General features: G+C 37.6%; 1 protein-coding gene across 1 annotated transcript in view; it reads right to left on the bottom strand.

Annotated features, from left to right (window-relative positions):
* ATP9B (ATPase, class II, type 9B) overlaps positions 1-13,675 on the bottom strand; it is a 156,661-nt gene that overhangs the window by 70,334 nt on the left and 72,652 nt on the right. Inside the window, exon 10 of the mRNA XM_014941052.1 lies at positions 13,378-13,454. Coding sequence (XP_014796538.1) covers positions 13,378-13,454 — 77 coding nt within the window. The remainder of the gene's footprint in view (positions 1-13,377; positions 13,455-13,675) is intronic.

Raw genomic sequence — 13,675 nt, 5'->3', positions numbered from 1 at the left:
CCATTTCATGATGCATGTACTTCTTTTATTATTGAATTAATATTAATAAAGAAATCATGGGTATTATTGATAGATTGCAGCTATCCAAAGCAGTATGCTTCCTGCTTTACTGCAATCCAAGTTGCTCAGAGTGACTGCAATATGCAGGTGACAGCAATTAGCAGCAGATGACAGAAGCACTTTGAATTTGTACCAGATGGCAGCTAAGGGTCATTGGAAGCTAGCAAACCTTCCACAAGGAAACTGTTGTGTAGTACAACTATAAAACTCCTAAGTACTTAGAAATAAATTATTCAGGTTCTTAAAGAAAACCGAAAGGTCAGAATCAAATGTAAAATATTACATAAGGCATTAAAAGCCCACCTATTCTTTATAGAATTAAATATATTTCAAAATAAAACACTACGTACCGAACAAATCTAACCTCACAACAGGGAGAGTTATTACAAAATTAGTCAAAACACCAGCTAATGTATTTTTTAAACAATTCAAACTTGTGTCATACAGGAAGGGCTAGATAAACACACTTTTTCTTCATGGCAAGAGTAAGACACTGACTGAATATATGCTGTAAGGCAAAAGGAGAAAAGGCCAGGAGAAGCTGCATACGTGGAATACACTGCTTTAATGGGTACCCCTTCACACTTCTGCCCCCAGCTCTCAGGAGTACTGTTTCACAGCTCTAACACAATTAGCTGCACCTCATTCACAAAAATTAATTCCCCCCAACCACACCCCTGAATCTCTAAATACATACAGATTTGCTTCATTTTTCTAAACTATAAATAGGTCTCCTTCCATGAATCACAGCCCTCAGCTAATATAAGTAAAAATTATATAAAATAACTCAACAAGCCAAGTTGATTTGAGTGTAAAGGAGAAAGTAATGATACAGTAATAGATGAAACAAAAACCCAAAAGTAGAGAATAAGGGGTGGCCATACAACCAGAGAACCTTTGGGTAAATGTGACAGCAGGGAATTTTGAAGGTGTATTTAGAGAAGGTCAGGGAAATGGCGACTCAGCTGTTTATGGGGAATCTCTTCCCATGCGTAAAACCGTTGAGAAATCAACCATGCATTCCCAAGTTGAAGCCAACAACCTGATAGCAGAGCAGCTGACAGATACATGAGTTGCTCTGTAAAAAGAAGTTTTAAAAAGGAAGCTTTAAAAGGAAGGGGACGGCGCTGGACGGGCCAGGGAGGGAGCAGCACACGGAAGGCTGCAGACAGAGCTGAAGAGGTGAACCAGCATCATCATCCTCATTGCTGCACAACGAGTGCAAACCAATCAAGACAGTATTTTTCAACGTAAACAAACTGTGGCAAAAGAATAATATTCTTTGATAATTTCAGCTTATCAAAGAATTAAACTTTCTTCTTCACAAAGGCGCTGTGCGATCAGAAAAAAACAAGGATGTGTAAGATTTGTGTGGAAATAAAAGAAAGGAAGGGGTAGGTGAAACTACTAAAAACATTAGAGACCGGAATAATATGGTGGAGAAGCAGAACAAGCTAAGGGGGAAGGTAGTCAGAAGAAAGGGATATGCAACACAAAGCAGAGGACTGGTGCTGGCAGAGCAACATTGAGAAACAGAGACTATAGACAGGGTAGGTAATTAGAAGACAGTAAATAAATAAAAAAAATAAACTTCAACAGTTTATTCAAGAAAAGGAAATAAACTGCTGCTCCACCACTTTCAAACTTAAACTAGAAAAAGAGCTCCATGTGATAGGGAGAAGCAAAAAAAAATAGGCCTATCCCTCAAACCCTGAAAGCATCAGTACGAATCTTATTTTCAGCTAAGTCAGAAGTCATCTATCTTTGCTTTTATGAAAGAAAATATTTGAATGGATTCCTTGGAGACTATAAGATTAAGAAAAGATTCCACAAAGTCTCCAAATTGTAAGAGAAATGAAACTGAACACTGTTTTGTATAAACAGAGTTTTGGGATACGTTCCAAAAGATACGATGGGAAGGGAATTAGCTTTAAGAATATGAAGAGCAATCCACTGCAAACTAATCCACAACCTAAACCACATTATTTTCATCCAGTACAAGCTGGAATGCTGATTTTAATGCTAAATCTATCCACAGGCTTGCACTCTGAACTGAGGTAAAAAAAGAAGGGCAAAGATCACATTTGTTAAGAATATGACAAGCTTGTTACTTTAAGGGTGCAAACAGAACTGAGCAAATTATCTTAGTTATGATCACTATGCTCAGCCTATATCAAAATAAATACTCTGTCCTCATATGTATAGAACTTTCCCTCTAGTATTCATCACTGCAGACTAAGATTTCAAGTCATGTGAATCATGATGGTTACTGAACATTAAAGAAATACATTGGACTTCAGCTGCATAAAATTGGAAGTCTCAGATATGAAAAAATACAGAAAATGTGTTTTTCTGTACTTGCTCTACATAAAAAGTAGTCTGACCAGCTAAACAATACTTCCTGTAAAGCATCCAAACAAAAGATGCAAACATCAGAGGTGTGACTATTTCAAGAACGCTTTGCAGGTCTCAAAGATCCTAGTTTCTGACATTTAAGACATCCATCTCTCATAATAATAAGAAAAATAAAGTAATTAGTATACCTTGAACATACCCACCACAAGAACTAATCTTTCTATTCTTCATTATATAATTCCTTTCCATATTGGAAAGAAATCGAGCAAATGCAGAAAAATATTAAAATAATAGTACAAATTATGGAAAATGATGCAGAAGAAAAATTATATAGACTCTTCTAATAATCACTAGAGTTCTTAAATAAAGATACTAGGCATATCTGGTTTTCTACACAGTTGCAGTATCAAGTTTCTAGAAGGGTAGATTTCAGGAACTTGTGAGCATCTTTACTAAGGAAGACACATAGAACATTCCACGATAAAGTTAAAGGTTTTAGATTTCCAATAAAATAACACACAGTGAGAAAAAAAAAAAACAACAAACACATAAAAATCAGTGCCAACTGTGGTACATTGTTCTTATTAACACACACCTGATACATGGACCATAACCCTGATGGATGCAGGGAGACAACGCTATTTCCACACCATCAGCACGTTGGGTACCACTGCTTTGGCTCCCATCTGGCAGCACAGCCTCGCAGAGAGCCTTAGGAAGGTGGGGCAGGTCTAAGCAAGGAGATGAGGTTATAACCATCATCTGAGAGGCTTTGCCCTTTGCCCTCACCCTCTCCACCTCCCAGCAGCTGCGTTTTGCCAATGGCGTGATTAACTCTGAATGGCCACAGAGCTGGAAGGAGGCAGGCAAGTGAAAAAGCAAACTCCTGCAACTGATTAGCAGCAGCTGAGAGGAAATAGCCATCAGGGACTGCCTCTTAAGAGCTCCCTGGGATACCCAGCACAAGTCAACTGCACAAGGAATCTTCCTTTTGCCTTGTCTTCTGGAGAATAACATTTCAAATGGTTTCTATATTTTACCAAAAAAGCTTTTTTTTAGCCTAGTTCGCTACAGGTAATTATGTTTCTGGTGAATAAGCAACAAGTTGTCACTATTCCATAAGCTGATCTATTTTAAGAGATGCTCAGGCTGTTTTCTGAGATTAATCTACTACTGGGACTACTGCAGAAATGGTGTCCTCCACCACTGATCCTTCCTCAAACACTGATGTGAAATGACATTGAGCTGCTGAGCCAAATTCTAACATATTCACGTTTAAAGCGTACTGACAGAGAACAAAATCCAGGCAACTTCTAATGGGAGTCTCCAAAACTACAAAACCAAGGAAGTGCTACATCTCAGAACATCATCAATTGAACTCTTGGTGAAAACCACAAAAGTTTAGGACTGTGAGTCAGACATGGCTTATGGCTAGTCACTCACATTCTGCAGTATCAATTTTTATCCTCCTATATTCTTATAATAGGGAATGAATTTAACAGTGTAGGAATTTTACAGCTATTTAGTATACCTTGAACATACCCACCACAAGAACTAATCTTTCTATTCTTCATTATATAATTCCTTTCCATATTGGAAAGAAATCGAGCAAATGCAGAAAAATATTAAAATAATAGTACAAATTATGGAAAATGATGCAGAAGAAAAATTATATAGACTCTTCTAATAATCACTAGAGTTCTTAAATAAAGATACTAGGCATATCTGGTTTTCTACACAGTTGCAGTATCAAGTTTCTAGAAGGGTAGATTTCAGGAACTTGTGAGCATCTTTACTAAGGAAGACACATAGAACATTCCACGATAAAGTTAAAGGTTTTAGATTTCCAATAAAATAACACACAGTGAGAAAAAAAAAAAACAACAAACACATAAAAATCAGTGCCAACTGTGGTACATTGTTCTTATTAACACACACCTGATACATGGACCATAACCCTGATGGATGCAGGGAGACAACGCTATTTCCACACCATCAGCACGTTAGGTACCACTGCTTTGGCTCCCATCTGGCAGCACAGCCTCGCAGAGAGCCTTAGGAAGGTGGGGCAGGTCTAAGCAAGGAGATGAGGTTATAACCATCATCTGAGAGGCTTTGCCCTTTGCCCTCACCCTCTCCACCTCCCAGCAGCTGCGTTTTGCCAATGGCATGATTAACTCTGAATGGCCACAGAGCTGGAAGGAGGCAGGCAAGTGAAAAAGCAAACTCCTGCAACTGATTAGCAGCAGCTGAGAGGAAATAGCCATCAGGGACTGCCTCTTAAGAGCTCCCTGGGATACCCAGCACAAGTCAACTGCACAAGGAATCTTCCTTTTGCCTTGTCTTCTGGAGAATAACATTTCAAATGGTTTCTATATTTTACCAAAAAAGCTTTTTTTTAGCCTAGTTCGCTACAGGTAATTATGTTTCTGGTGAATAAGCAACAAGTTGTCACTATTCCATAAGCTGATCTATTTTAAGAGATGCTCAGGCTGTTTTCTGAGATTAATCTACTACTGGGACTACTGCAGAAATGGTGTCCTCCACCACTGATCCTTCCTCAAACACTGATGTGAAATGACATTGAGCTGCTGAGCCAAATTCTAACATATTCACGTTTAAAGCGTACTGACAGAGAACAAAATCCAGGCAACTTCTAATGGGAGTCTCCAAAACTACAAAACCAAGGAAGTGCTACATCTCAGAACATCATCAATTGAACCAGGCAACTTCTAATGGGAGTCTCCAAAACTCCAAAACCAAGGAAGCCATACATCTCAGAACATCATCAATCAAACACTGATGTGAAATGACATTGAGCTGCTGAGCCAAATTCTAACATATTCACGTTTAAAGCGTACTGACAGAGAACAAAATCCAGGCAACTTCTAATGGGAGTCTCCAAAACTACAAAACCAAGGAAGTGCTACATCTCAGAACATCATCAATTGAACTCTTGGTGAAAACCACAAAAGTTTAGGACTGTGAGTCAGACATGGCTTATGGCTAGTCACTCACATTCTGCAGTATCAATTTTTATTCTTGGTGAAAACCACAAAAGTTTAGGACTGCGAGTCAGACATGGCTTATGGCCAGTCACTCACATTCTGGAACATATCAATTTTTACCCTCCTATATTCTTATAATAGGGAATGAATTTAACAGTGTAGGAATTTTACAGCTATGAATAAATTCTTGGGCTTAAAATCGATGGAAGAGTCTGCCACAAACTCTGAAATATATAGTAAACCTAGAAATTTACCCAGAGTACAGTGAGAATTCTTTTTCTCATGACCAAAGGGCCATTCCCTTGCTTGTTTTGTATATTGTTATATAGCAATTATTTTGTTTAGAACTAAACCCTGTATTGTTGCATGTATGTTGCCTTGCAGTAGGACTGTAAACCGAAAGTTTTGAAGAACCAGGTGAAGTAGAAGCGTTGATTCAACATCTTCAACCAGGTGAAGTAGAAGCATTGATTCAACATCTTGGTGCTACATAACCAAGTAGCACAGTACCATAACAGGGTATAGACAATCTCTTCAGCTCAGTACTTGAGCAGCAGTTGGGCCGGGTGACGATCACACGCCACACAACGATGCCATACACTGTGCTAAAATTACACGTAGCCAGAAAAGACCTACCACATGGCTGGGTATAGCAATTGCCTAATATGTTTAATTGTTGCTTTCAGAAAAAATTAGAAGTTAGGGCACAGGTTATTCTGGGACTTTAACTTGTGAATTGATGGCAGGCCACATCGTGGAACAACTTATTCTCTAGCCCAGAGACACAAAAGCAAAGTAGATAAGCAAGTGGTGATGTAATATTATTTTCCAGATGCCAAAGAAAAGATATTAGAATCAAGTTTGTTCTAAGGCTACAGACATTATGTGCATGCAAACCCAAGAGTACCAATATTCAAGATATAACAGCACTATGAAGCACTAAGCTGTATGAGAAATGAGGTCCAATACCTTAAACTGACCATTCTCAGTTACTGTCTTCCTGCTTGTGGGTTTTTTTGCGAAAACACTGCTCATCATTTCCAAGTATCAATGTTCCTACGTTCTAATCCTAGTTTTGGAAGAACAAGGGTGGCTCCTCTGCCCTTTCTTTCCAAACTTTTCAGGAAAGACTCTCTTGTCCTCCTCCTTACCTAACACTGTTCCATCCATCCCACTGTGACACTCCAGTCTGTGAAGGGCTACTCTATTTTCAGTCTTCTGATACTTCCTTTTCTTTGCTCAGAGGTGAGAGCACACAGAGAGAAAAGCACTAATTACATTACATGTCTTTCCTCATGGCCTGATCCCAACAATTCTCCCTTACATCAAGAGAGGGATTCTCATACTTCAATGGAAGCTGGTGGTTAAGTTTGGGGACTACTTACTACCTGCATGTGACAGCCTTCAAAGTTTTATCCCATACAAAAAGGAGTTTTTATGAGGATTAAGTACAGTGGACTATACTCCATTAAAAAATGCTACATAAAACCTTTTCTTCCTACAAATCCTCAAAATTTGTCATTAAGAGCCACGTAAGTTTTCAAGGTTCTCCTTTCATCCTAGGCCCTACAGACATACAGCCATAAAAAGCCATTCTTCTTAGACTGTAAACATCAAATTATCAATTTAATAAGAAAAACATGCAAATGATGTTACTGGGCCCTTGCATAATGGCGTAGGAGCAGGACAAGGGTTAATGCATTTCTAAGGCCCTTCTGAAGCTCTTTAGGTAACAGCAACTTCTTATTTGTTTTAACTGATGGGATTTTACAAGGCATTTTGTTCTCTCGATCTATACCAACATGCAAGATTCATGATGTGATTGTACTTCTGTTATGGAGAGGACCAGTGGCATAGTACATGAGAACGTAGTTACTCCTGTTATGGAGAGGACCAGTGGCATAGTACACGAGAACGAGAATGAATAGAAAGGCAAGTCAGACTTGGGAACGTCAGCTTTTGAGGTGGAACAGATAAGAACGGCTTATTAATGCAACTACAAGATAGTGGACAATCAAATTTAAGGGTGTTCAAATAAGTGTGTTAAGGCAGTACTGAAAACGCTATGCTGGACAGGTAAATTGGTGAAGTGATACCAATTTCTGGGAACACGTGAATCTGCTCCAGCCACTCTCCTTCATTTTAAATGAAGAAGTGGATGGGGAATGTGTCCTTTTTTTTTCCAAAAATTATTCTCATAAAATGGGGGAGAGAGAAGGACCAGCACAGAGAAACCTTTTAAAAGTAGAGAAGTAAGTTTGGTCACAAAACACTGGGAAGAGAAGTTCAGTGGGAGGGGAGAGAGAGGTGATGTGATTTTGCCTCAGATTACCAGAACAGAAATACTTTTTTATTATTTCAAGGCTCACCTGTGAGGCCATTTTAAAATAACCAAGGGCAACATATACACACAAGAAAAACAATACAGGTTCTTAGATTTTCATTTGTGTTTTTTTTAAAAAAAACAAAACACCCAAACAAACAATACTTGCAAAATCACCAAAGCACCAACCACAGAACATGCAGTATTTAGCTTTCAGACTAGTGAAGAATTAGGGCAAAACCAGTATTACTATTTTGATGGACACTGCATAGTTACTATGAAGTTTTACTTCTTCTGTTAAAACATAACAGCAGATGTAGAATTCCATAATATAAAGCAAAAAAACAAAACAAAACAAAACCTGTTTTGAATGCTGCTTGTAAGGATTAGCAATATAAAAACTATTTTTGTACTAATCTGAAGGACACTAGGCAGATTACATGCTGTAGCTCCTTTACAGACGTACTGATTTCTCATGAGTTCTATTTAAGATAATTTCTCCTCATTTTGATGCATTACTGTGTACATTCTGAGTGAATATATACATTGCACAGTCCAAGTAATTTTAATTTTTCAATCTTAGTACACAAAATACATTGCCCTCAAATTCATTTCTGTCTCTCTCCAAGTATATTGTGTTTTTTTAACTTTACACCCCAAATCTGTTGCCACTGATGGAAAAAGGTCACAACTGCAGAAGGGCTGTTAACAATCTTGCTTTCTACAATGACCAAAACTGTAAAAGCAATTCTAAATTTAGATAACAAAAAAACTATTCTGCACTTTAAATAGGTAAGAATGAGAACACTGCAAAATGCCAGACAAAATAAATAAATAACCTTCGTTTGTTAATTTCCCTCTTGGTTAATTAACACCTATAAATGACCTTTAGCATTGACAAGTCCAACTTCATCCAGAAAGCCAAGGTTTAAGAATATCTATCCGAATAGGATTGATTACTGATTACAGCATTGTGAGGAGCACAATTCAATCTGTTTTGTGGTTTTTTTTTCTTAAGGCTGGAACTGCATTCCTGAGTAAGCTGATGTGACTGCCAATGAGGTAAAATGCAGAGAGTCATTACACTATAATAATGTTGATGTTACCATTTCTACATTTATGTAAAGCACAGAAGATATATCATTTTAGACTGAAATTAAATCTTGTCAGAAATAATTTTTCTTTATATTGTTTGGAATTAAAAACATATTGAATTGATCCATTAAGAAAATTCTCTTCTCTCTAGCTTTCTGTTTTTCAGACTGTGTCTGCATCCTTAGGCAATGAAACAATTTTTATAATTGTAATAAAACAACAAAGTGTTGACTTTAAGTTAAGAAAATTGTTGCTTGAATGACTAAATACTTCAGCAAACACAATAAATCCTTATAAGTTTAACACACAACAGATAAACCACATGCTTGAACAGGTACATACATTTCACAAGTTTGCTTAAACTTATTTCAGTTTTAGTCTTCAGCTCAGTGTTTGTAGAGCAGGTCTGCATCTCTAAGTTTTAATATTGGTTTAGTCAAAAACCATCTTCCCTTTAGCAGAAAACCAAAAATTTGCCTTTAGAAAATACAAGTTTATAGTACAAAGCACAGCAGTCATGTTATACTCCATCAAGAAATAAAACTGAAGCATCTTTCTGTATTTTAATGAAAAGAGGAATGATGGAAGAGTCAAGCCCATGTATTTCTTACTGATTTCTGGACACAGAAGTCTCATTTTGACAATAGAGAAACAGATCTCAGTGTTTGCCTTCTCCCAGTGCCAGAAGACACAAGCAGCACTGAGTTGCATTCCCAACGATAGCATATCACTATGTTTTACAGGAAAATCTCTGGACGATGTTTTTTATTTGTTTTCAAAGCCAGCAGAGACAGTCTCCCATTTAAAACCAGTTCCAGATAGTATTTGGAACAATTCTTCTCTGAAGGAGGAGGCAGACTTATTTCCTCTCAAGTCTGCAGCAATATCACAATTGATCAATTTAATTTCAATTTTGTTTCAGCAACAGTCAGGTGCAGGTTTATTTATTTACTTTTTTTTTTTTCAATGTTCAAATCTTTAGAAGATCTATCACAGTTGAGAGATTAATCTCAAAGACTATTTTAGACTCCCTTTGCCCTCCTTTTGGTACCTAAGGCTACATCCCCTATCCAACGTGCAATCATTATTGTCAAGCTTGAGAAAACAGAGGAAGATTCCCCTTTCCAAACACACAGAGGAGGAATGAACTGCCTACTGCTCGTCTGCCTGCTGCAAGGCTAACGAGCACAGAACAGCACCTACAGGCACCAAGTGTCTTATCTTACAGAAGTATGCAAACTAACGTGGGCTGGTTTCGCCTGGGACAGTATTAATTTTCCTGTTCCTGTTTCAGTTACCGCTGAGCTTTGCTTAGAATCATAGAATCACAGAATCGTCTAGGTTGGAAGAGACCCTTGGGATCATCGAGTCCAACCATCTACCCTACTCTACAAAGTCATCCCCTACACCATGTCCCTTAGCACTGCATCTAAACGGCCCTTAAACACAGAGTCAAGGTCTTTCCTGCTTCTCACACCACCCCACCAGTAAGTAGGCTGGAGGTCCACAAGGAGCTCAGAGGGGAAACAGCAAGGACAGCTGACCCCAACTGACCAAAGGGATATTTCATACCATATAACATCATGTTCAGCATATAAACATGGGGGAAGGAGGAGGAAAGGGGGAGTGGGAGCCATTCCAACTTATGGCATTTGTCATTCCAAGTAATCTTTAGATGTGATGGAGAGTTGGAGCTTTCCTGGAGATGGCTGAACACTTGCCTGCTGATGGGAAGCAGTGAATGAATTCCTTGTTTTGCTTTGCTTGTGCACGTAGCTTTTCCTCTACCTATGAAACTGTCTTTGCCTCAACCCACAAGTTTTATCACTTTTACTCTTCTGATTCTCTCCCTGATCCCACTACAAGGGAGTGGGTGAGTGGCTGCGTGGTGTTTAGCTGCCTGCCAGGTTAAACCAAAATACCATGGCAGAAGACACAGAGACAGTAAGATGTTAACTCCAGAGAAAAAGTTAAAAACTACACGTTAAAAATATTGACACACTTTTTTCTTTCTTTTTTTTTTTTCATCTGTCATAACCTTAAATGTTTGTCTGGTTTTAGTTCCCAATTCCATCCTGACTGGTCACATTACTTGTGGGCAACTGCTTTAAACAAGGATGCTCAGTCCATAGAGTCAAAAAACCCACACCAATATTACTGTTAAGTAATTGGTACACACAAGACTCATTTCTGAAATTGATCTGAAATACAGTTGACAGAGTTGATGCAGAAAATAGTCTCTAGAGAAAGGCTGCTCAGTACAAGATTTTCAGATTTTTGAAATATTCTGCAGAGACATTTAAAGCAGGTAATTTTACATATACTACACTAAGCCTCATTATTGGCATTTAGTAAATTCCTATCATCTAATTATGGCACAAAGAACTAAACACCTCCAAGAAGCAAATTAATATACATATTTAGAATACTGAATTTTGCAATATGTCAATGATTCCTTCAAAGGCCTTTGAACAACAAATGAATACAGTTTAGTCATACAAGCATCACCTGTTTTATCAGTGGCAGATAAAATGCTATTTAAAAGCATCATTTCTAATTAGAATAGAATAGACTATTTCATTTGGAAGGGACCTACAACGATCATCTAGTCCAACTGCCTGGTCAACTCAGGGCTGGCCAAAAGTTACAGCACGTTATTAGGAGGGGTGTCCAAATGCCTCCTGAACACCGAGAGGCTTGGGTCATCAACCACCTCCCTAGGAAGCCTGTTCCAGGGTTTGACCACTCTGGGTAAAGAAATGCTTCCTAATGTCCAGTCTAAACCTTCTCTGAATTGTTCCTCAGCTAATTATTTTAGCTAGTGTTATATACTGATAAAGAAATGCTTCCTAACGCCCAGTCTAAACTGGATTGTTCCTCAGCTAATTATTTTAGATAGTGTTCATATACTGACAGTACAATATATGCCAGATAACATTAAGCTTTGGCTCTGTTAGTTTGTATATGTGCATGCACATGTATGCATAATATTTTGCTTCTTAGTACTTAATGAAAATTATAAGTTTCTGTTCCTACTGTACATAAAAGAACACAACATTTGATTGTTAGTAGCTGTAACATTAAAGTATTACGTAAGCAAAGGTGGTACATGTACTGCCATCATAGGAAAAACCATGTTGCAGCTTGTCAGCGTGCTGCTGGATCTCTTTTTTGTAGGTTCGTCTGCCACATAATCTTTTGCAACTCTTTTAAAATTAATAGTAATTTTGAAAGCATCTGGGAAATTTTACACACAAATCCTTTTACCCTTTATCATAGTTCTCAGTGTGAAATATTAATGCAAAAAAAAAAATTTGAACAAATATTTACTAAAAAAATCTAATTCATCTCCAGAATCTGTTGAATTTGGGTAAAGCATGTTACATTTATGCATACTCCCCTATCAATTTACTATATTAAATACTTTCATTTTAAACACCTGTGAGACTTATTTGTTAGTCAGAAGTTGTTCAGAATTCTTAGGGAAAGATTCTGTTACTAAAGGGCTCATCTTTGTGTCAGATGGAACAGAAAATAATTATGCACCATAAATATTCTGGTTCCATTTTACTCTATTATTTTAAAATGTATGTTATAAAGATTAAAATAATAAAAGGCCACCTTAATCCACATAATGGTACATATCACCCGTCTCTGTCAATGAGACATTTAAAAGCATCTCTTTATTAGAAACACAAATCAATACACTCAGGGGACTGCAATAACTGCTTCAAGCAATTTGTATTATCATTTCATTCTTGATGTTCCTACTCAGAGCAACTGATTATGAATGGCGTGAAAATGGCAACCTGTCACAACTGATTTTTTTCTAAACCTCTTGCAAGAATTTTTTCCTTTCTTAATATAATTAAGTATCTTCTAACTAAACACAGGTATAGGCTATAAGATACAGACCACAACTGAAGTTCCCTTTCTTTATAATCGAGGGCCCTCCCCAACTGACATTAGAAACACCACTGATGAAATGAAGAGCTATTTGCTTTGTTTTGAGCTGAAGGAACCTTCTGCAGAGGGAAGCACTCAAACTTCTTGTATCTTTTCCATAGACACATCTCTTGACAACGTTTTCATTGCTTACAAAAAGAAATAACATTCTGGGTATCGACTAGAACCTCAGTTATCTCCTTCCTCTGGGAGGCCAAATAAATTTTAGAAGTCTGTTATAAACATTCCTTAAAACTACTGTGTAGCTTTGACCAAATCATTTACAGTAAAATAATCTGAGAGAAGTGAGAATTAATATTTAGCTGTGAGATAGAAGTATAAAAGTCTGAAGATACCCATTTATACTTCAAAGACAAATGTTTCCATTAGTATCTGTAACACTCCTAGCTAAAGGAAGAATCATTTTACTCCTGAAATGAGACTGAGGCAGAATTCACTTTTCATACCAAAGTTCAAGTCAGTTCAGCACACACGAAATACATCAGAGAAAGAGCTTATAGATTTTTGGTACATCTATTTGTAAGTTTTACGAAAACAGAAGTAGGAAATCCCACAGTAAAGCTAGTTTACCTTATTTTTTGGATTGGATGTGTTCATTACACTTCGAGTTTCCTTGCCTGTGTAAATGACAACACCAATTACAGTTCCTGAAAAACAAACAAACAAAAAGTAAAACAAGATGTCAAGTAGCTCAGAGAAATCTGTCTGAATTAAAACTTGCAGTAATTTACAGTCCCTCTAACAAATCAATTGCATGAGTGCACCCTCAACACATTTGCCAATGACACCAAGCTCTGTGGTGTGGCCACCATGCTGGAGGGAAGGGATGCCATCCAGAGGGATGTGGACAGACTTGAGAGGTGGGCCT

Source organism: Calidris pugnax, unplaced genomic scaffold (assembly GCF_001431845.1).
Source record: "Calidris pugnax isolate Ruff unplaced genomic scaffold, ASM143184v1 scaffold8, whole genome shotgun sequence".
NCBI classification, from domain to species: Eukaryota; Metazoa; Chordata; class Aves; order Charadriiformes; family Scolopacidae; genus Calidris; species Calidris pugnax.
This window is presented reverse-complemented; position numbering and strand designations above follow the sequence as displayed.